General features: G+C 42.8%; 1 protein-coding gene across 2 annotated transcripts in view; it reads left to right on the forward strand.

Annotated features, from left to right (window-relative positions):
- The window catches only part of IGF2BP3 (insulin like growth factor 2 mRNA binding protein 3), a 163,770-nt gene that overhangs the window by 100,586 nt on the left and 38,809 nt on the right, over positions 1 to 24,375 (forward strand). For both annotated transcript variants that reach the window (XM_074945782.1, XM_074945784.1), the window contains exons 6-10: positions 321 to 605; positions 5,151 to 5,285; positions 5,833 to 5,955; positions 16,823 to 16,958; positions 20,998 to 21,129. In XM_074945782.1, the coding sequence (XP_074801883.1) occupies positions 321 to 605; positions 5,151 to 5,285; positions 5,833 to 5,955; positions 16,823 to 16,958; positions 20,998 to 21,129 (811 nt within the window). The remainder of the gene's footprint in view (positions 1 to 320; positions 606 to 5,150; positions 5,286 to 5,832; positions 5,956 to 16,822; positions 16,959 to 20,997; positions 21,130 to 24,375) is intronic.

Consider the following 24,375-nt stretch of genomic DNA (forward strand, 5'->3'; position numbering starts at 1 on the left):
AGCTAGGTTGATGGAAGAATGCTTCTGTTGACCTAAGTACTGTTGCTCAGGGAGGTGGAGTTCCTACAGTGATGGAAAAACTCCTAGTGCCGTGTAGTCTGTCTCAACACTCTAGGGTTTACAGTGGCTCAGCTACGGTGCCATAACTATGCTGCTGTAGTGTCTGTAGACAAGGCCTAAGAGACTAACTTTAATGTAGGTGTCAGTCTCTAGTTTCATTCGTGCAGTTTACAATGAGCAGAAGCCCATAACTGAATGATTTTTCATTTCATACGGTCCCATGTATAATTCTCATATTTTTCCCCTTTGCAACTGTACAGAGCAATAGAAAAACTAAATGGATTCCAGCTTGAAAACTATTCCTTGAAAGTTGCATATATCCCAGATGAAATGGCAGCACAACCACCCACACAACAGCATCCACAAGGGAGACGTGGATTTGGACAGAGGGGTCCTCCGAGGCAAGGGTCACCTGGTGCGGCCACAAGGCAGAAACCGCAGTCAGATGTTCCACTGAGGATGCTGGTTCCCACGCAGTTTGTAGGAGCCATTATCGGGAAAGAAGGAGCAACTATCAGAAATATCACAAAGCAGACACAGTCCAAGTAGGTTATTCTACAGAATTGTGTTGTGGGCTTTAATTTTTCTTTTGGCTGTCTTTGTCTTTCTCCCTATACACCCAGCAAAAGCGTGTGTTCTTTCCCTTCCCTCTCCCCCAAATGGAGTGGTGAATATATTTGTGGACTAGCCAAAAGTTCGATCTATCTGGCACATTTTTCCTCCTAAAAATTTACCCTGTTAATTTCCTCTTGTCTGATGTGTAAACTTAAATGTTCCCCTGGGATTGATTGCCACTTTCCATGTCTTCCAAGATATTTTTGAGAAAAGCTTGGTTTTACAAATAGAACACAGTACAACTTACTGTTTGGACAAGCATATGAAACTAGTTTGTCAAGTATGTATCATGTCTTGTCTCCTCTTTCTGGAACGCTTGGGCCAGATCTACATTTTAACAACACTTACACAGGAACCATCTTAGTGTAAATGCAGTTATACCAGCAATAAAGTCCTTCTGTCAGTGTAGCATGTTTCATTTGGGGAACTGGCATAAGCAGCAGCTGTAGTAGAAGGGTATTTTTGGTATAACTATACCATTATAACTATACTGGCAAAACCTTTTGAAGTGTAGACTAGCTAAGTGACATCTCTGTTACATTTCTACTGCCTTGGAGGTGTCATTTTGGAGATTTGGTGTTTGTATTTTATGTTGAGACAGCCCCTGCAAGGATGTTGCCTTGCCAAACTAATATGGCAATTAGGGTCACTCTAAAAACATGCAATGCTTCATAATTGGTTTATGTCGTAAAAGGGCAAACTAAAAGAAGTGTGTGTAACAAACAAATTAGCAAGTTGTGTTTAGGGGCCACATTTTGTCCTTCGTGTGTTTTTCTTCAGTACTTTCACTTTGACAGATTTAATTTAATTCAAAGCTGTGAGAAACCAGCAGTACTAATAGAATGGTCTTCAATTACAGAAAGAACAGGAGGACTTGTGGCACCTTAGAGATTAACAAATTTATTTGAGCATAAGCTTTCGTGAGCTACAGCTCACTTCATCGGATGGATTACGGAATGCATCCGATGAAGTGAGCTGTAGCTCACGAAAGCTTATGCTCAAATAAATTTGTTGGTCTCTAAGGTGCCACAAGTCCTCCTTTTCTTTTTGCTGATATAGACTAACACAGCTGCTACTCTGAAACCTCCAATTACAGAGACGTTTTGCTTCTCAGGGTTCTAATTGTAAAGTTCTGTGTCTAGAACACACCTTTGTTAAACAGTAGCTATCCGGTGACTGGAAGGGCTATAAGACAGTGATTCTGGAACTATGATCCATGGACCATTGGTGGGTTTCAGAGCACACACTGGTGGTCTGGGGAACCAAGTCTTCAAGTAGTAATGCATCCCGCTAGCTATAGCCCTATCCAGGGTGCTCTCAAGACTGTTTTGTTTAACTAAACACAGGGGGTATATATGTGTGTGTGTGTGTGTGAAAGAGAGAGAGAATTTTGGGCTTTCATGTCCGTCTGCCCTGCCCCTCTCCCCTGGGGTTTCTTGGGCTAAGTCTACACTACCACTTATGTCGGTATAACTTATGTTGCTCGGGTGTGAAGAAGCCACCCCCCAAGTGACATAAGTTACACTGAACTAAGCATTGGTGTAGACAGTGCTATGTTGGCGGGAGAGCTTCTCCTGCTAACATAGCTACTGCTGCTTGTTGGGGATGAATTAATTAAGTCGATGGGGGAGCTCTCTCCCATCAGCTTATGAGCGGCTACACTAGAGAGCTTACAGTGGTGCAACTGCATCGGGGACAATATGTTGGTATTTTAACCTTGAGTGATGGATTTTCTTGGGGTTGGGAAGGGAGATTGGCTGCAGATATGTATCATGTCAATGACTTAATGGGGGAAGTGTAGTTTCTAAAATTAGATGGGTGTTCTTTCACGTCAGACCTCTGAATTTATTATTTAATCAGACTTTAACGGATAAATGCTTACAGAGCCTAAAAATCTTGTTACTGTTTTTAATTAAATGGATTTAAAATAATGAAGGTGGACTAAAAAGATAGTTGAATGGAGAGTGCTCTACACAACAAGAAACTAATTGTCAGGGGAGCCCTACGACTTCCAATTCTCAGACCAGCAAAGGCTTGGGAATCATTGCCTAGGGCATGTTAAAGATTAAGACTATGATTTTGGTGCAGAGATCATGGTGTTCATGGTAATCATGCATTATAATAAAGCAGTAACAGCTCCTGTGGGTCTGGTTTTCCACTCTGGGCATTGTGACCTGGCCCATGTGATCGCAGTGCCATTCAAGTTTGGCACGTGCATCCCTCCATAGATGGAGATGGAAGGGTGGATGTGACAAGCCTGCGTGGTGCTGTGACCTAGTGCATAGAATTGTGACGCTCAGGGCTGGGCCTACCTCCCTGCTTTTTGGAACAGAAGCCACTGCTGCAGGGTGAGTGTGGGGTGGGCTTTCTTTCTAAGGTGGGTTCACACACTCATGCATGTTCTCATGCTGTGACCTTTTTTGTCACTTGGGTTTTTCCCCTGAACCTCTGGTGTGTTTAAAAAAAAAAAAAGACGCATGACACATAAAAATTTGCATGACACAATCGCCAACTTACTCATGATCTCTGAAAAGGGCAGACGAGAGCAGAAGTACTGTCACTGGCTGTAAGTAGATATGACTTCAGAGGATGCTGTCTGCCCTTTTTGTCACTTTGGGAAGGCATACACAAGAGAAATGTTGGCTTCCTCTTCTTCTCTTGACAGTTGGTTTCGTGGACTTTTCACAAAATGCTGCACTATGAGCCAAAATGAAATGTCCATATCCAGAAAGGGTTGACAACTTGGAGGGAGTTTAGAGCAAAGCAATACAAATGATTTAGGGGTTTGGAGGTATTGACTCATGGTTAGACTTCAGAAAACTGGAGCTTTGCACCAAAGTATTTGAAAGGTGCAAATACTCAGGACCCTATTGTCTCTCTGCAGGCCATCAGTAATTCTTAATTTTATTGAGTTACCTTTTGTGGTGCAGATGTTTAGGATGGTACAAAGATATAACTAGAAGAAATGGGATGACACTAAGAATAGAAACATTTAGAGTTGAAAACCAGGAAAATATTCCTGATGTGAACATTAGTAGGATGTAAAATAGTCTTTTAACAGAAGTGCTGGAAAACTAACAGGTGTTCCCTTTCTAATTTTGTGATAGGAAAGCTAGGTGGAATGCAACACATGCTTACTAATTGAGAAAGTAATTTTCTATTTTATATAAAAATCTCGCCAAAATGTGTTGGATAGACTCTGGTGGGGAAGGGAAAATCCACTTTCTAACGTGTGGAGCATCATCCAGCAAAACCAGAATGTGTATCTTTTAAAAAGGAAAATATTTAACGGAGTTTTGAGTTTTATGTGGTGTTAATACAGTAGTTCTCAAACTTTTTTGTACTGGTGACCCCTTTCACATGCAAGCCTCTGAGTGCGACACCCCCTCCCCCCATAGATTAAAAACACTTTTTAATATTGTCAAGGATCCTTCCCCACTCTGAACCTTAGGGTACAGATGTGGGGACCTGCATGAAAGACACCCTAAGCTTATTCTTATCAGCTTAGGTTAAACGCTGCCACCACCAAAGTATTACACAAAGAACAGGGGAAGTGCCCACTTGGAAATGTCTCCCCCCAAAAATATCCCCCCAAGCACTACACCCCCTTTCCTGGGGAAGGCTTGATAAAAACTGATTTGCATAGGTGAACACAGACCCAAACCCTTGGATCTTAAGAACAATGAAAAAGCAATCAGGTTCTTCAAAGAGAATTTTAATTAAAGAAAAAGTAAAAGAATCACCTCTGTAAAATCAGGATGCTAAATACCTTACAGGGTAATCAGATTCAAAACATAGAGAATCCCTCTAGGCAAAACCTTAAGTTACAAAAAGACACAAAAACAGGAATATACATTCCATTCAGGACAACTTATTTTATCAGCCATTTAAACAAAACAGAATCTAATGCATATCTAACTAGATTGCTTACTAACTCTTTACAGGAGTTCTGACCTGCATTCCTACTCTGGTCCCGGCAAAAGCATCTCACAGACAGAGAGACCCTTTGTTTCTTTCTCCCCCCCCACCCCCCCACCCCCAACTTTGAAAGTATCTTGTCTCCTCATTGGTCATTTTGGTCAGGTGCCAGTGAGGTTATCTTAGTTTCTTAACCCTTTACAGGTGAAAGAGTTTTTCCTCTGGCCAGGAGGGATTTAAAGGTCTTTACCCTTCCCTTTATATTTATGACAAATATATTTAACACCATTATAAATGCTGGATGCAAAGCAGGGTTTGGTGTGGAGGCTGACAGCTTGCGACCCTCCATGTAATAACCTCGTGGCCCCCTGAGGGGTCCCGACCCCCAGTTTGAGCACCCCTGTGTTAATAACTATATTTGTATGTTTCACCAAATGAAACCTTGGTTTTGGTTTTAAAAAAATCCATATTAACTCAAAATAAAGTGGATCTATAATCTCAGTTCTCAATCCAAACTAGAATAAATGCTTACAGCTAATGTTTTTTCTTTCCTCAAGAATTGATATTCATCGTAAAGAAAATGCAGGTGCTGCTGAGAAACCAATTACTATCCACTCTACTCCTGAAGGCTGCTCGACAGCTTGTAAAATTATTATGGAGATCATGCAAAAGGAAGCTCAAGATACCAAATTGTAAGTAAAGGGTTTAAAGAAAGCAAAATTCCAAATCCTTTTCCAGTCCCATTAAAGAAGTAGTCTTAGCTTTATCTGTCAACAGGTGAAGGTGAATCTTCTCCTGGATGTCTTGTAGCAGCATTTAACTTTTGGCTTAGAGAACTTTAATTTTATTTTCAGTGCCACCCTCTTTGCTTAGGGCTTATGTCAGTGTAGTTAGGACGGTGCAGTGTCTGTGTAGACACTGTGTTACTTACATTAGCTGTTGGCCCTGGCTCTCAGCTCCTCACACTGCCCCCCTTCAGTCAGTGGAAGTGCTCCTGGTGAGGATGCACACCACTGACAGAAGGAGGGTAGCGTGGACATGAGCCACTGCAGTAATTACATGGAGCTGTAGTGTAGACATGCCCTCATTTTTAATCTGTTAGTAAATATTTATGTGTATAAGTTATTGCAGCAAACAGTTAAGATTTTTCATTCAAGTGATATTACATTGAAACCTTGCCTTTTTCAATTGCTTTTTAATAGTTGGCCATTTGTCTGAATTCTGTAACTTCTATTACAGTACAGAAGAAATTCCCTTGAAGATATTAGCACATAACAATTTTGTTGGCCGTCTTATTGGAAAAGAAGGAAGAAACCTAAAGAAAATTGAACAGGACACAGATACTAAAATCACAATATCTCCGTAAGTGTTCAAGTGCCTAACCTCGAAGTGCTGTGCCTCAGAAATAGTTCCTTGGGTTTTGTAAACCTTACTAAGGTTTGCCCATTATGTAAAGGCTGGGGTACCAACCATTCACACCCCCATCCACGCTGGGACTTAAACGGTTATTTTAGCTGAATTTAAACACTTCTCAACTTGTCTAAAAATAGGCAAGGGCTGGTCTAAAAATAGTATTCTAGACTAGGCAGAACTCTAGTTTAATCCATGTTTATAAAATGCTGTCTTGAAACTGTTATATGCTGGACAGGCAAGCATGTTTTATAACTGGACTAGTTTTGAAGTATGTATAAAATGAGTTGAAATAACATGGTTAAATCTCCTACATTGGCTGGGGTTTGGAACAAGGTAAAGGAGAAAAGCAACTGAATAAATAAGAACAGTAGTATTTTAGGTGGTAATTTTCTATTTGGGTCAGGTCCCTTTCTGCTTCAGCCTCTAGCAGCTAAACTGCAGTAGGGTAACCAACCTATTGTTCATTTAGACAAATGTCTAGGCAAGAGCTCTGCTTTCTGCTATTAGCTGGTCCTCACCCGTGGGTGGAAGTGACCGCTGCAACGAGCTGAAAAGTCTGAATACTGCTCTGTCATGGAGCTACATGTGGGCGAGAGGAGTGTGAACTTCTCCTCTTGAATAAAGTTTGGGGAAGTGAGAGCAATAAAGGAGTGGACACACCGAAGGAGGAGGGACAAGAGGGAAGTGAGTTAGGAAACTGGATGAAGGAGGGGGAAACAAGAAGTGTAATTAATACAAAAGGGAGAAAAATAAAGGGAAAGAGGAAAGTAAGAGAGTAAATAAGAATTTCTATAAAGGAGAATCAGAAAACAGTCTTGGAGATGAAAGAAAGAACCTGATAGTTTTTTGTAACATGGGCAAAATGTTTGAGAGCAGGGAAAATTACCGGAAGGCAGAACAAAAAGATGCTTGTGACTGTTATAGACTCCTGCTGGAGACTCTCAGGACAGAACTGGGAGCAAAAGCCATTTTGCCCCTGATTGAGATGAGGGAAGTTGCTGGTGGGGCAAGGAGGCAGAGGACCCTGCCTGACACAACAGAGATGATCCCGCCCGCCAAGGTCTCCCCAGGGACTGGTGAGCTAGTGAGGGATGTTGCATTTATGATGTCTTATTGTTTTATATAATACTATACTCTCCTGTGCTTTATCTGTTAAGTAAAGAGCATAAAGATGTTAGACTGGACTGTGTCTCACTACTTCACAACTGCTGCGGCTTGTCCCTTAGAGAGTTAAACTGTAAATCAGAAGGATTGCACATTTTGGGTGGAGTTCCAGGTGAGGGGTGTCTTTAAATACTGGAGAGTCTGAAGGGTCAGCACTATGCCTCCGGGCTGGACAGCAGGTTCCAACACTCAGGTGGGGGTGCCAGATAGAAGATCTGAGAGTAAGCCTAGGGATCTTTAGATTGGAGCAATGGCTGGACTTCATTCAGACTCCAGAGGCCTGAAACACCCTTGTGATCCAAAGCACAGGGGTTTGGATTCCCCGACAGCAGCCCTAGTGGGTGGCCAGGAAGGGGTAATTCTTCTTCAGGTAGTGTCCCTGTGAGCGTGCCATGTGCGCACCTGTGCGCTCTTCATCTGAAATTTTTGTCAGCAGTCTATGCTCCTGCACCCCAGACACCCCTGTGCCTGAAAAAAGGATTTATAGGGAGGAGCTGACCTGTCGCCACTCCAGTGACTTTTCAGCTGCCTGTGGTTAGAGACTGAGCATTGCAGTGTTGAGCCTTGCGGCTTGCTATGTCTTGCTTTCTTTATACCTTTTCTTTTAGTTTTTAGTTCTTAATTTTTTTCTGTTATTAGCAAAAGTTTGTCCTTTAAGGGAATTTCTCCCCTTCCCTGCTCCTTGTTTGCCCTTTGGCCTCTAGGTTTTTTTCCCCAGGCCACATTCACAGCCTTGAGTGCAGGTTTATGCCCTGCAAGACCTGCTGCAGGTCTTTTTCGCTCAGCAACAGACATTCAAGCTGCCTTTGCTGCTTGGGAGAAACCCACATTCCCTGTAAATGTAATCCTTTGGATTTAAAAACAGATCTAAAAAATGGAGGGAGGACAGACTTGAACTCCTATTTATGGAGGGCTCCCTGAGACCCATAAGAGCCGAATTATCTCCGTACGTCTGTTCCACCGACCACCTCTGGTTCAGCAGTCCTTGGGAGTTGTGAGGCTCCCATTCCCTCTGATACTGCGACCACGGTACCAACTAAGGAGGCTATGTTGTATATTGAGAGAGCATCTAGAGCGGGACCAACATCCCGGCACCTGTCTCAGTGCCTTCAAAAGCCGGAACCAAGGTAAAGTCTTTATCTGTACTATCTTCCAGAGCCTGCGGTGAAAAGCATGCCATGCTTATTTTGGTGCAGTCTTCAGGACCGCTCAATATGCTTACTCCTGAGGAACCCTCTCCAGAGTCCCCAGTATCATCTAGGCTTCTAGTTCAAGGGAACCTCTGAATCCTCAAAGAACCTAAATCACTGTCATTTAGATGTCCTGAGAGATACTCCTCCCCGGTACCAACTCACCTCATGGAGCCTACTCACTTTCTGTCCATTTCTTCAGTGGTGACTCACCCTCCGATATTGACACTGTCCCCATGCAGACTCTTTGAGGGTACCGAGGGATACTTCCAGCTGGTACCATTACAGAATTCGCCATACCACCTCACCAGTGTTCCTGGCTAACCTCGGTAACAATGGAAGCGCATATCTCTTCTCGGAGCTTGGTACGGACCCAACAACCAGTACCTACACCACTGGCCCACTTTATGGATACAGAGGTCTGTCATGGTTCCTCCAACTTCCAACCTCCCTTCCTAAAGGTTCACACTGCAGAAGGAGCTCATAGCAGGAAGAATACCTGGTTACCCTGTCAAGGACAAACTTGGGGTCCTGCCCCATTCCCTTATGCTTCATCACAGTTGGCTTACTGGAATCTGTGGACTGCTTATGGATACCCTTTCTACAGGGTGCCATCCCAAAAGACCTCACGTCAGAGACCTCAACCAGTGCCTTAGGTCCTGTCACCCAGATACCTCCTGCAGAGCAGGAAGCAGTGGAAGAGGAAGAAGCACCTCCTTCCCACAAATCCTCCTCCTCATCAGATGAATCTGTTGTGCCTCCCCGCCATCTGACCCTGACAACTTCTGAGCTTTTCAAGAACTCCTAAAAAGTGAGGCAGACACCTTACAAATTCCATTAGAGGAGATTGAGGAAATCCACCGTTCTTTGGATGGATATCCTTCATTCACCTCCTCAGGGCAAGGATTGCCTTGCCCATCAATGAGGATTTGCTTACCCCAGCATGCACGATACAGCAAACTCCAGCCACATGTAAACAAGCTGACAAAAATATGACATCCCTCCTAGAGGCTCAGAGTACTTTTTTCTCCCATCCACCTCCCAACTCTTTGGTGGTGGAGGCTGCCAACCAATGAAACAGCCAACTCCAGTTCCATTCAACACCATCTGATAAGCAGCTGAAATGATGGGACCTTCTCGGCAGAACTACTCCTGGGCCTAGTTGTGATTCAGAGTGGCCAATTATCAAACACCGATAGTAAAGCGTGACTTCACAGTCTAGTCAAAATTTTCATCTTTACTGAACACCTGCCTCAGAAGCAGAGAGAACAATTTCAGGCCCTCATTACAGAGAGACAGGCAGTCGCCAAGGCTTCTTTCCAAGCCTCGCTAGATGCCACTGACACAGCTACATGTTTTATGGCTATGCGAGTAGTCATGTGCTGAGCTTCCTGGCTGCAGTCTTCTGGCCTCCCCCAGAAGATACAAAATATGGTCAAGCACCTTCTTTTCAAAAGCCCCAAGTTGGTTAGTGATGCCATGGATGGGTCCCTCCATACATTCAGAGCCTCCCTGGTGACACTATGATCTTTGAGCATCTATAAATCTGTGATGAAAAGAAAATAGAGCAGGTCACAGACAACTCATTTCACTACCACCCCCACTACCAGTTCAGGAGACTGGCTGAACTCCATGACGAAGCCTAGATTCCCTAAGAAACAGCCCTCTCCCAGCCAGTAATGTCTTCAAAATGTCTGTTTTGACCCATTGGTCAAGGATCACAAACTACCTCTCACTTTGGATCCTAGGTTGCATTTGTTCCCTTCCTACCCTTATGGGGGATCATCTCTTCCATTTCCTACATTCCTGGAAGTTCATTACTTCAGACAGATTCTGGAAGTGATTTCTATAGGCTATTCCATTCAGTTCAACTCCTTACCACCTCCTCTCCCCCATCCGTCTTCAGGGAACCCACTCACAAAGATCTCTTATGAAAGGTACAGTTCCTTTTAGCTGGGCATGATCAAATCTGTCCCATGGGATGTCAGTGGGAAAGGGTTCTATTCTGAGTATTTCCTTGTCCTGAAGACAGTGAGTGGAGACCAATTCTGGATCTCAGGACCTTAAACACATTCATCTGCTCCCAGTGGTTCAGAATGGTGACCCTAGCAACAATAATTCCCTCTCTGGATCCAGGAGGTTGGCTTGTTTCCCTTGACCTCCAGGGTGCTTATTTTCATGTCATTCATCTCTCGCACAAACCATTCCTACGTTATATGGTGGGCAGGGGCCAGTACCAGTGTCACATCCTGACCTTCGGCCTCTGAACCACCTCAAGGGTCTTAACCAAAGTTCTTTCAATTGCAGCAGCCTATCTTCTCCAGATGAGCATCATCATCTTTCCTTACCTGGATAATTGGTTCCTGAAAAGACGCCTGCTTCTCAAAGCACAGCTAGCAACCAGCAAATCTCCATCTCTGTTTCGCTCTCTGGGTCTCTGTCTGAATATGGAGAAGTCTGCTCCAACACCCACACAACATGTAGACTTCATCAGGGCCACTCTGGACTCCTCTTTCTCCAGACCATACTTTCCCAGGGACAGATTTACCACAATGTCCAAACTTGTTTCAACAATACAAACAGAGCCCACAAACCACTGCAAGGGTTTGCCTACAACTTGTGGGCTGTATGGCAGCCTGTATGTTCATAACTCCCTTAGCAAGACTTCACTCTTGATATCTTCAAGCATGGTTGAGAACTGTCTACACCCCCAACAGACAGTCTGTCCAAGTGGGTGTCTGTACCTCAGAGTCCTTGTTTCTCTGATTTGGTGAAAGGACCCACAAAAGCTGTGAATGGGAATTCAATTTATGCAGCCTCCTCCCATGATTATCAATACAGACTCCGCCCTCACTTCCAAAACTTCACAGGTCGGGGCAAATGGACCCCTCAGGAGCTGATCCTCTGTATCAACATATTGGAGCTCAGAGCAGTCCGTTACACTTGCCAACAGTTCCTACCACACATCAAAGACCTCCCAATCAGAATAATGCTGGGCAACAGAGCAACAATGTATTGCATCAATCGGCAAAGAGAAGCAGGTTCCTCGTCCTTATGCACCGAATCCATAAAACTATGGAACTGGTGAATATCATACCGCATACAGATCTTAACAGTTTATCTATTGGGACTACAGACCACAGTGGTGGATTCCCTCAGCCGACGCTTCAGCATCAGCCACGAACGGGAACTGAACAGTGAACTGTTCCAAGAGAGAGATGTCTTACTTGGGGACATCCACAGGTAGATATCTTCAAAACTCCATCCAAGGTGAAGTGCAGACAGTTCTGCTCAAGGGGAGGGTGTGGCCACAGCTCGTGGGAGAGGCCCTAGCCATTACCTGGCTTTGAGTTCTGATATATGCTTATCTCCCAGTCCCTTTACTGTTCAAATTCCTAAATAATGTGAGACGAGAGATGCTAGTAGTCATCCTCATAGGCAGGAGCAGCAGGTTTGTATAATTTTTGGTGCTGCCCAGAATGGGTCTAAGTCTCTTTCTCTCTCCACCCACTCCCTCCCCGCCCCCCCATTGTAAGCCGATATATATTTTTTTAAATAATGTAAAAATGGACTGGAAACAGTAAGCATTTAACCGTTTCCCTTTATTGCACAATATGATTATCATAAGAAATGTATTTAACTAAGAATATCAACTTTATTAATACTCTTTTTAATATGGAAACAACCAAGCACTCTTGGATCAATAACCCTCAAAAGCAAATATTTCTAAAATTAAAATAGCCCCTTCTTTTGCGATGTTCTTCAGGAGGCAGCAAATACTTTTTGTCATTGTTTGGTTCTTGAATGGAGGCATCCAGGAGACTTGCAATGTCCAATTCAGAGGCAGAGTTATGAATGTGCAGAAATGCCAAGTGATTTAGACGTTCTTGTCCCATTGTCATTCGCAAATAATTTTTCAGTCTGCGCAGGCAACTGAATGATTGCTCAGTGGTGCAGGTTGTAGTTGGAATTGTGTAGAATAATTTCAGAATTGTAACTTCTAACAAGAAGTCACTCAAGCCTTCGTTTTGTTTCAGAGGTTGCTTCATTTTTCTCACCAAATTAAGCTGGAAATTTCTCAATCTGCAAATATCACTCAACATTTCTAAATGAAGAAATAGCCTCTCTGTGTTAATGTCACCATGGAAAGCTTCAGTTATTGGGACAGTGTCCTGTTTCGAGCCATTTGCTGCATCGGTTATATGCTTCTCCAATTTTACTGTGAATGTGAAGCTTTCTGTTGAAAATCTCTGTTCAATGGCAACTTTGCAAACATCAATGATCCTGACATATTTGATGAAAATACTCTTTGGGGTCACTAAAGGTATGCGGAAGGCTTCCATGGTCGAGCCATCTTAGTGGCTTGCATTTTCTTGGGAGTGTAGGATCATCTAAATAAAGATTTTTTGCCTTCTCTACTGTTGTTTCCCAGAAGTGATTATATGATGAGTTGGTGCGCATCCCGCTCAACACCTCTTGCAACAGGCCAACTTTCTTTATAACACTTGCCAGTGATACATTTGGGCTTTAAATTTTTGCATTAGCTTCTTCTACAGGACCCGTGGTTTTCACGAACTGTTAGTGTAAAGTACGTTGAAAAAGATTGAAGTTGCTTCGAGAATCCACTACATTTTGAGCCAGATTCATCAGAAGAGTAACTAAATTCATCTAGGCAGTTCATCCTGGCTTCCTAGTTGTGGAACAGTGATTTAATGCTACTGATCCTTGGTGTCCATCTTGTCGGGCAGAATGGTCATAAAGAAGGCTCCCCTTCACTCTGAAACTCTGAATGCTGCCATACGACTCCCTGAAGGCACTGATGAGATCTTTCACTATCAAAAACGTACCACGACATTCTAGAATATTATGCATGTCATCCTGCGTGGCAAGGTTAAGGGAATGTGCAGCACAGTGCGCAAATTCCGCTCCTGGCTCTCGATCCCTCACTGTGGCTTGGACCCCAGTAAATTTGCCTGACACATTACTGGCCCTGTGGTACTGGCCCCTGGCAATCAGAAAAGAGCAAATCACACCTGAGAAGTGTATCTTCCACAATTTTGAAAAGAGAAGCAGCATCCATTGCGTCAGTTTGGTAAAACCCAGTGAACTCATAAATCTCCCAGTCTTCACTAGAAAAGAACCTTAAAGAAAAACTTACTTGTTCTTTTCTTGATGGATCAGTAGTCTCATCCATTACAATGGCATAAAACTTTGAAGCCTTTATCTTTTGCACAATTTGTCTTAGCGCCATCATTGCGATTATTTTGTTAACTTCATGTGACAGCCACTTGTATTTTGTGCGACTAAGCCACTGTCTCAGTTCCTCTCAATCTGTACTGCATAGCAACAAGACCTACATCAAATTTGAATCACTCTCATTATGGCACGTAATGCTATTCCTTGTTGAGCTAGGTTCTGAACACTGTTAAAGAATTTTGTGCAGTGCATTCCTGGCTGATTGTGATTCTTTTCTGTAACTGGCCAACATTAGTGCAGAAACATTTACCTGTGATTGCAGAACAGCATGCTTCATTACCGCTTCCTTGTGACAGGATGATTTTTTGTGTGATGTAAAACCATGCAATGCGTGTCTCCAATCTTGAAATCTGGACGAAATAAACGTTGGTTCGGCCTTCTTAGAAAATACTAAGATCTTCTTTTCAGAACAACTTTTGCAGAGTGAGCAAAAAGCTCTGTCTAATTCACTGTTGCACTCCAACCACGTAAATCTTGATAGCCAAGACTGCTGAAAACTCCTTTTCTTATCTTGTAGATTTGCCGCATCTTTCTTTTGTATAACTTCAGTTTGAAAGCTGGGTGTCGAACTCAGGCCGTCACTTGATGAACTATCCATTTCTTCTTTTTCTCTGGGTAACTTTATTAAGAATTTATGCATTGTTGATTATTACTGGTCCTACAAATCAAGAATTTGTTGCTGGGATAAAATGAAGCTACAGTGCACCAGCGCCACAAGATTACAAGGGCCAATCAAAAGCAGCACTCGCCTGCTTCAATACATTATATTTTGTTGTACCCTTATACAACACATTATATACTTTAAAGGATGTGAAATAAAGTGTCTTTAAAGCACCACCTGCTGGAGCTGGCCTCAGGCAGGGATTTAAAGGGCTCGGGGCTCCGGCCGCTGCGGGGAGCCCAAGGCCCTTTTAAAGCACTGCCAGAGCTCCGGCAGTGGGGCTCGGGTGGTGCTTTAAAAGGCCCGGGGCTCCCCTGCCACTGTGGGGAGCCCCCCGGTCCCTTTAAAGCACCCCCGGAGCTCTGGCAGCGGGGCTCAGGCGGGGGCTCCCCTCAGTGGCCGGAACACCAGGCCCTTTAAATCCCCACCTGAGCCCGGCTGCTGGAGCCACAGGGCTCTGGCATCCGGGCTCCAGCAGGGATTTAAAATGCCTGGAGCGCTGCAGCGGCCAGAGCCCCGGGCCCTTTAATTCACCCCTGAGCCCCGGGGCTCCCAGCTGCCTCTGCAGATGGTAGCTCCGGGGTGATTTAAAGGCCCCAGGTCTCCCAGCCAGAGCCCCAGGGCCTTTAAATCGCCTCTTCCACTCAGGACTCTGGCGTACCAGTAAGTCCTTTAAGTTACTTTCATCCCTGGCGCCTCCTCCCCCTCCTCAGGTGCAGCAGCGCAGTGCACAGCAGCAGAGCAGCCACCTGCTTTCAATCAGGCAGGGATGGCCTGGGAGAGGCACACCAGGGGGGCGGCAGGCTTTGGGTTTGGTCACATACGACAGTCTCACAACACTTTGCCTCAGTGTGGCTATTCAGTGGCTGGCTGGTATAGAAGAGATCTGCTCTCCAGAAGTTAAAAGGGTACTGCTTAACATCGGGGCCAACAACTAGGAAAACTTACCAGAGAAACAAGGTGGGTGAGGTAATATCTTTTATTGGACTAACTTCTGTTGGTGAAGAGACAGACGTTTGAGCTGAAGAAGAGCTGTGTGTAAAATCGAAAGCTTGTCTTTCTCCCCAACAGAAGTTGGTCCAATAAATGTTATTTCCTCACCCACTGTGTCTCGCAAATATCCTTAGGCCAACATGGCTACAACAACACTGAATACAGGAAAATTTACCTGCGAAAGTGAAAACGCTTCCAGGCTTGGTGCAACTATCAAGCTATGCTTTCTCTTGAGTTCTCTTTGGCTCACATCCTTGATTACGTTCTGAATTTAAAGACCACAGGCTTATGGCTAAGCTCCATCACAGCTCCTATAGAAGTGTTCAGTCTTCATTCACCCTACTGCTGCAAGATTTATCAAAGGCTATTCAACCTCTTCCTTCCTGTCAAGGAGCCAAGTCTGCCATGGGACCTCTCCTTACTTCTCAGTGCTCTGAGGAAACCCCCATTTGAACCTATGGAGATGTCCACATCCTTGCTTCCTTCCTACAGTGTCTTCTGAATTCCACATTAATCAAAAGATTCACTAGCCACTATTTTACACCAAGCCTCACTCACACGGGATGTTAAGAGCTCTTGCCTCTTACTTTGACAGGACCAGGCCCTTTGGGTTTCTCCTAGACTCTTCATCTCTATTGCAGAATGAATGAGGGGACATCCAGTCTCCTCCCAAAGATTGTCCAAATGGGTTCCATGTTATGTTGTCATGCTACAAAGCCTCATTCCCCTCCAAGAGTTATTGCTCAATCTGTCTCTGTAGCTCTTCTAAAAAATATACCCATTTCAAACATCTGCAGGGCAGCCACCTGGTCTTCGCTGCACACGTTTTACCAGCATTATACTCTCGTGCCTGATTCCAGAACTGACGTGGCCTTTGGTGACACTGTCTACAGTCCATATTGAATCCACTTCTTCGGCACAGAGAGTCCCCTGACCTGGGGCACCCATAGGGACACTACTAGAAGAAGAAGAAGAAGGAGATTACTTACCTTGTGCAGTAACTTGAATTTTTCAAAATGTGTGTTCCTATGGGTGCTCCACAACCTACTCTTTCCTCTCTGCCTCAGAATCTCTTTCTTCGGACTTCTGTGGTTGAGAAGGAATTGGAGTGGTAGTGCATCTGCCCCTCTTTTTGGGGCCCAAAGGTGTCTGGAGCACAGGTGTGGACCTGCAGACACTGCTGACAAAGATCTCCAATCAAGAGCAGATGGTGGGTGTATATCCTGATGTGAGGCACCCAGAGGGACACATCTCAAAGAACTCAGGTTACTATACAAGGTAGGTAATCTCTCCTTGCAAGAATCTATGACACGTCCAAGCAAATCTTAACCATTTGACATTGAATCACATTGCACTAATTTTAGTCCAGTCTTTTGTGAGGGAAGTATTCTTTCAGAGTCTGTTAAAATCATGTTTGAGTTCCGCTGCAAATTGATCTTGTATGTTCCAGGGCAAACCTGCCAGTTTCAGAATTCCCCAGCCTCAACTGATACGTTTTGATTACAGTCTACTGTTTGAATGGTAATTCATTGCATTTCTGTTTTGCCTGCAGACTGCAGGACTTGACACTCTATAACCCTGAGCGGACCATTACAGTTAAAGGCAGTATTGAAACGTGTGCCAAGGCCGAGGAAGAAATAATGAAGAAAATCAGGGAGTCCTATGAAAATGATATTGCTGCTATGAACGTGAGTCTTTTTCTATGGCTTGGTCATTTTTGGATGTTTATTTCCGAGAGATTCTTTATGTCTATATTTATATATACATTGGATCTCTTTTTGGTCGGAAAAATTGAGAAAATTGACTTAGATGAAGGACATGAAGAATAATTTTACTTCAAAACTACCTTCCTTTGTTGTGGAGACTGGAAAGGAGTTTTTATTTGTATTATGAATGTTCATTTGATGCCCCAGTACTATGAAGTACTTGAAGGAAGTGCTTTCTAGTTCCCTGATACTGTTCTGTTTTTAACATAAGAACCATCTTTTTATTTGGTAACTTTAATCTGTAAATGAGACTTTCCTTAGTTTCCTATTTTCTCATGTGTAGGACTCACTCTTTAATTTGGGAGCAGAAATATGTCCTTTTCAATTTGGAAGGTAAAGAACTGTACTCCTATGAAGATAAGGACGACTTGTGGCACCTTAGAGACTAACAAATTTATTTGAGCATAAGCTTTCGTGAGCTACAGCTCACTTCATTGGATGCATTGAGCTGTAGCTCACGGAAGCTTATGCTCAAATAAATTTGTTAGTTTCTAAGGTGCCACAAGTCGTCCTTTTCTTTTTGCGGATACAGACTAACATGGCTGCTACTCTGAAACCAGTTCCTATGAGGATAGTTGCTTATTATCTAATGCAAAAAAGTATTACCCTGTAATTTGACAGTGTCACAAGTAGAGATTGGTAGACCAGAGAAGACTTGGGTAAACCATCCTACAAAATGTGGAAACATGGGCAAATTACTAACTTTTAGAACAAAAGAACAGTACAAGCATGTAGGCAGAAAATCAGAAAGGGTAAGGCACAAAATGAATTACGCCTAACAAAAGACATAAAAGGACATAACAGGAGGTTCTATAAATACATTAGGAGCAATAGAAAGACAAAACAAAGTGTAGGTCCGCTACTTAACAGAGAAGGAGAGCTAATAATGGATGACACCAAGAAGGCTGGGAGTTTAATGCTTATTTTGCTTCAATCTTCACTAAAAAGGTTAATTGTAATTAAATGCTTTTACACAATAGTAACAAGAAGGGGGAAAGAACACAAGCCAGAATAGCGATAGAAAAGGTTCAAAAATATTTCGAAAGTTAAATGTATCCAAGTCGGCAGGACCTGATGAAATTCATCCTAGTGTGCTTAAGGAATTAACTCAAGCAATCTCAGAATCACTAGCAATTTATCTTTGAGAACTCAAGGAGGACAGATGAGGGTCCCAGAGGACTGGAAAAGGTCAAACATAATACCTATCTTTAAAAAAGGCAACAAAGGACCTGGGGAATTTTAAACCAGTTAGCCTAACTTCAATACCTGGAAAGATACTGAAATAAATTTATTACACAATGAGTTTAAGCACCGAGAGGATAATAGGATAAGTAGTATCCAATATGGATTTGTCAAGAACAAATCATGCCAAGCCAACTTAATTTCCTTCTTTGACAGGGTTACTGACCTAGTGGATAGGGGGAAGATGTAGATGTGATATATCTTGACTTTAGTAAGGCTTTTTATACAGCCTCACATGACATTCTCATAAGCAAAGTAGGGAAATGTAGTCTAGATGAAATGACTATAAGGTGAGTGCACAACTGGTTGAAAGCAAACTATTCATAATTACTCTGAATACAGCCTGTCAAACTGTGGGATGCATCTTGTGGGGCCCTGCATGGGTCTGTCCTAGGTGTGGTACTAAACATTTTCATTAATGCCTTGATTGATGGAGTGGAGTATGTGCTTATAATATTTGTGGATGACACCAAGATGGGAGGTGTTGTAAGTACTTAGGAGAACAGGATTGGAATTAAAAATGACTTTGATAAATTGGAGAATTTGTCTGAAATCAACCAGAAAAAATTCAATAGACACATGCAAAACACTACACTTAGGAAGGAAAAAATCAAATGCACAACTACAAAATGGGGAATAACTGGCTAGGCAGTAGTGCTGCTGAAAAGGACCTAGGGCAGTGATTTTCAGCCTGTGGTCCATGGACTCTTGGGGGTCCACAGACTGTCGGAGGGGTCCACAAAAGGTTACCACCATAGAACAATGGTTTTTACCCTGTGATCCACAGAACCCTATGGGTCCACAGACCATGTCTAAGATTTCCAAAGCAGTCCACATCTCCATTTTGAATTTTTTAGGGGTCCACAAATGAAAAAAAGTTGAAAACCACTGATTTAGGGGTTATAATGGATCATAAATTGAATGCAAATCAGCAGTGTGATGCATTTGTGAAAAAGGCTAACATCATTCAGGGGTGTATTAACACAAGTGTCATACTTAAGACACAGGAGGTAATTGTTCTGCTCTACTCAGCACTGTTGAATCCTCACCTGGAGTACTGTGTCCAGTTCTAGGCACCACCTTTTAGTAAAGATGTGGACAATTTGGGGAGAGTCCAGAGGAGAGCAACAAAATTGATAAAAGGGAATGAGGAAGGGTAAAAAAAGACCTGCGCATGTTTATTCTTGAGAAAAGACAACTGGGGACTGATAAGTCTTCAAATACGTTAAGGCTGTTATAAAGAGAATGGTGATCAATTGTTCTCCATATCCACTGAAGGTAGGACAAGAAGTTACCTGCTTAATCTACAGCAAGGGAGATTTAGGTTAGATATTAGGAAAAACTCTAAAGATAGATAAGTACTAGAATAGGCTTCCAAGGGAGGTTGTTGAATCCCCATCATTGGAGGTTTTTAAGAACAGATTGGACAAACTCCTGTCAGGATTGGTCTAGGTATAATTGTTCCTGAGTCAATGCATGGGGCTGGACTAGTGACCTCTTGAGGTCCCTTCTAGCCCTACGTTTTTATGATTCTCTGAAAAATTCAGATATATATCAACACTTAACCAAAACGTTCTGTTCTGGTTGTCAGGTGGGAAATGTCTTTCAGTTGCCAATGTTTCCTGATTGTCCAGACTGATCAGAAATACCAGGGCTGTTCTTCACCACCTTCACAGTGGGCGGGAATTATGTTGTTTTTGTTCTAATGCTTTATTGGATGGATTTTGACCAGTCATTCCAAGTTAGTTTGTTGCCCTATAACTGCAGTTTTAGCTTGGTCTTTGGCAATAAAGGAAATCCTAGCACCTAATGTCCCACAGTTTTTGTGTCTAGTGATGGCCTTAAATGGGGTCTCTGTCCTAGCTGTAACAGGTTTAATATGTCAAATTGTATTGCAGGGAAATAACTTGGCGGGGGAGGAGGGGAGGAACTGGGGCTTAACTGAAGATTCTGGTGTGTTAGAATGCTACAACACCTCCTACTAACTAGACATGGTCAAATTGCCCAGGAACAGTCTAGTCCAGTGGTTCTCAACCTGTGGGCTGCTTGCGGCCCAATCAGCAAACAGCTGCGGCCCATGTGACATCCTCAGGGCCATACAGGTAGTATATATATTGTGTGGATGTGGCCCACATAACACGGAGCGTTGCATATGTGGCCCATAGTGGTAAATAGCTTGAGAACCACTGATCTAATAAGTGACATGTAGCTTCATTATAGTTAATGCTCATCCTGTGAGCACTGGGGGGGGATTTCACACTCAACACTCCGCAGTCCACCTGCAGTTTTAGCAGTATGGGAGGCAGGGAGAATTAGTGGTTATGGGTGGAGCCGCTCTGTTTCTAAAGGACTGTTGAATTTCTATCACAGAGTCAGGCAGGCTATTGTTTTTGTACTAAACCTCATTCTAAGCATGTGGTCTAAAGGTCTGCCTGTCACTTGGATTTCTTTTCTACCATCTTGTGGGTCACTTCATTGAAAAATAAAGTTGTAGAGAGAGACAACTGACTGTCTCTCACATTAGAGCCAAGCTTTTAACCTTATTGGCCTAAGTGAGTTGTCTGGGTATTAGGTCTGAAATCTGAATCCTCAAGAATGTAGATTTCAAGTAAAACATTGGCATCTTTACAAAAGAGGCTATTCCGTTATCCCAACTGGGATTTTGATTAAGTTTAATAACTTGCATTGTAAGGCTAAATAATTTCTTCTACCGTTGCAGCTTCAAGCACATTTAATTCCTGGATTAAATCTGAATGCCTTGGGTCTGTTCCCACCTTCTTCTTCAGGAATACCACCTCCCACGGTGGGTGTTGCCTCTGCTGCCGCTGCTACTTCGTATCCACCATTTGGGGTAAGATGTCTTCTTACTTTTGGCTATATTATATTGGCAAAAAGGTGCTGTCAAAGTTTGACTACTGTTGAAGGGTAACAGTAACTATAAGGTGATGCTGGTCAAAGCTGGAATAAAAGAAAAACTTGGCAAAGACCCAGGTATGTCAGTGCTCTGGCAACAGTTTACTCGTAGCACAGTTCTTTTGTGTTTTTGCTTGATGTAATGTGCAGGGTTTGTTTGCTGAATGCTTTCAGCTTGGCTTGTTTGTTCTGTTTTCACATGGAAAATTATCTAAGATGGTTGTGGAAGAGTACAAACACTCAGTGACTGTTCCGTAAAATATCACTGATGAAATTATCAGTGAAATCAAACAAGTGAGATTTGGAAAAGTATGAAACCCTGTTTTCTAAATAAATGATAGAGATTTTCTTTTATATCCCTGCAGAAAAATAAGTGCAAGTTTATACTTCACTCTTAAATGAGTTAGAAAAACACTTGGTCAGAGGTTACAAGAAATAAAGCAATCTATATAAGCCTGTCCTTCCTATCTGAGTTCCTAACCTGAAGAAAAATATGGCATTTGATAATAGATTAGAATTCTGTGTAGCAAAAACAAATTTATGATTTGAATACAGCATTTTTGTGTATGTACGAAACCTACTGGTATGCAACAACACTAAGTACAGTAGAACCTCAGAGTTACGAACACCAGAGTTACGAACTGACCAGTCAACCACACACCTCATTTGGAACCAGAAATACACAATCAGGAAGCAGAAGAAACAAACAAACAAAACCCAAAAAAGCAAATACAGCACAGTACTGTGTTAAAAGTAAACTACTAACAAAAAAAAAAAGGAAAGCAGCATTTTTCTTCTGCATAGTAAAGTTTCAAAGCTGTATTAAGTCAACGTTCAGTTGTAAACTTTTGAAAGAACAACCATAACGTTTTCTTCAGAGTTGTGAACATTTCAGAATTACCAACAACCTCCATTCCCGAGGTGTTCATAACTCTGAGGTTTTACAGTATACAGGTGATGGTTTATACATATTAATCTGTTGGAAGGTGTGTTTGCATAGTATAATGCTCTCTGAAAAATGTGTGAGGAGTCGTGATGTGTTCTTGTTTGAATTCTTTGCTCCTTAATGGTCTCAAGGGGACTGTTTGCCTGCTCCATAACAATATTTTGCATCACCCTGACCATCTCGGAATCATTCTAACAAGGGAAGGTTCTTGTCTGCAAACTCTTTGCAGTTTTTGGAGGCAGGGAGGAGGTAATTTTTCACCAACATTCTGTCGCTAGCCTCCATGGTTACCAACTCAGTAAAAGATGATTAGGTTTTCAAAATGAACTATCAGAACAAGCAACTTGTAAGATTTTTACAAAGCCCAGAGACCTGACAGAACTCTTCACCATCATCTTTATTGAGAATCTCTTTGAGTTAACTTTTACATTTATTAATATTGAGCAACACTCGATGGGCAAAAATGCACTGCCGCACATTGGCTACAAAGGCCCACAGACAGTGTGTTCAGGACACCGGTTGCACTATATATTCACCCCCATGTCAAAGTCAAGGCTCGGTTACTGCTTTGCAGAAGGCTTTCTTGACAAATCTCTCATCACTGTATTTGCCATGCATGCTGTACATGAAGCCAAATCCACCATGAGATAAGAAATTGTGAACTTGATCAAATAGCTGCACTCAGATGGGCTAAATAAATATACATACTGTACTAGGGGTTTCTTTAATATTTTTCCCAGAGAAGTAAGCCAAGAAAATGTCACTGAAAGAAAGAGAATAAATGCCACGCTCATAACATTGTTCATGAGAATGAATGATTTGAGTGTAGGGAGGTTCTATACTGAACATAGTTTATAATGTTCGTAGCCTTATCAGGAAAATGTTCCAAAAGAGAGCCTGGGAGGCAATCTTACTATTAAAAGCAATGCTTCCATGAAAAATTTCATTAGCGTTGAAGATGAAACTAATCCAAAAATACTTTCTCTGGTTGAAAACTAAAACACAGCCTTGGCTTCATTGCTTTGCATAAAAATGTCATCTGTAGAAGCTGATGGTTTTGTGTTTTGGAAATGAAGGAAGGTTTTGTTTATGCTGGCAGTCAGTATATCTGTTTACAGTGGTAGTAATTATAAATGCTACTTTTCTCCTTTACCTGAACTTGCAAGCTGTCCTACTACTCCTGCAAGAATTCTTACTTCAACCCCATATTCCTCTTCTGTCTTATTCTTCTCTCGGTTCTTTGTTTTGCTTTTCCTTCCTTTTATTACTGTAAATTGCTACTGCCGGTATATGTCTCTCTGAGTGCCGAGTTTCAGAACTTCCTGCTACCTTTTCTGAAGATGGCAATGTCAATACACTTTTGTCCCATTTTTTTTCTCTTGATCCATCCTCACCCTTCTGTCCCCCGCACTCCTTACCACCACTGAAAAAACCCCATCCAGGTTACTCTTTAGAATTCTGGCCGGTTTCCAGGTGGAAGATTTCTGGAAATAGGACATCAAAATGCTGGGAAAGCCTATCAAGAAGCAGGTGCTATTTTATAGCAATGTAGCATTTTTGCAGCTGGAAAGTGGCACAGGCTATGGCATGCGTTTTTAAGCAGATTCCTAACTTGCTTCCCCGTTGTGCTGCTACACTCTCTCAACCTCTTAAACATGCTGTTGTCCCAACTGTTAGCTCAGCTGGGTTTCTGGCTGCATGGTAATTAGATATGCAAAAAGCTCAGGAATAAATTGGTGGAGACAAAGGGTAGATAGCTGGGAACATCAAGCTGGGGTTCTTTCTTGGAGTTTGGGACTGGGGACTGGCAATAGGAATGGGGGAGGGTGTAGACTGTTTGCATTGGGGTGCCTTGGTAAGGCCTGCATGGCTCTGACCCTTGGTGCTTTGATCAGCCCTGCTGCTTGAAGTCTGAGCAGTTCATCACTTTCTGGTGGCGACGGGCAGGGCTGAGCTGGGAGAGTTGATATAAAAAGTCACTTACTAGGCAAACTCGAGCAACAAACAGAGGCAACTAACAGGAGTGTTTTGGAGGTAGGTTAGAGAGAGAGGCTATCCTCCCAGGTTCAGCTCTATGCGATTTCACAGTGGCCAGTGATGGAAATGTGATGGTGACCTGCAACAGATGTCCCATGTTTTCTTTCTTGCCTGAGCTGGAAGGGATTCCTATGTATGAAATGCAAGTTGGTGTCTGTGCTGGAAGAAAAGATTCTTGGATTGGAAGGGCAAATTCTCTAC

The sequence above is a fragment of the Natator depressus genome, chromosome 2, assembly GCF_965152275.1.
Source record: "Natator depressus isolate rNatDep1 chromosome 2, rNatDep2.hap1, whole genome shotgun sequence".
Lineage (NCBI taxonomy): Eukaryota > Metazoa > Chordata > Testudines > Cheloniidae > Natator > Natator depressus.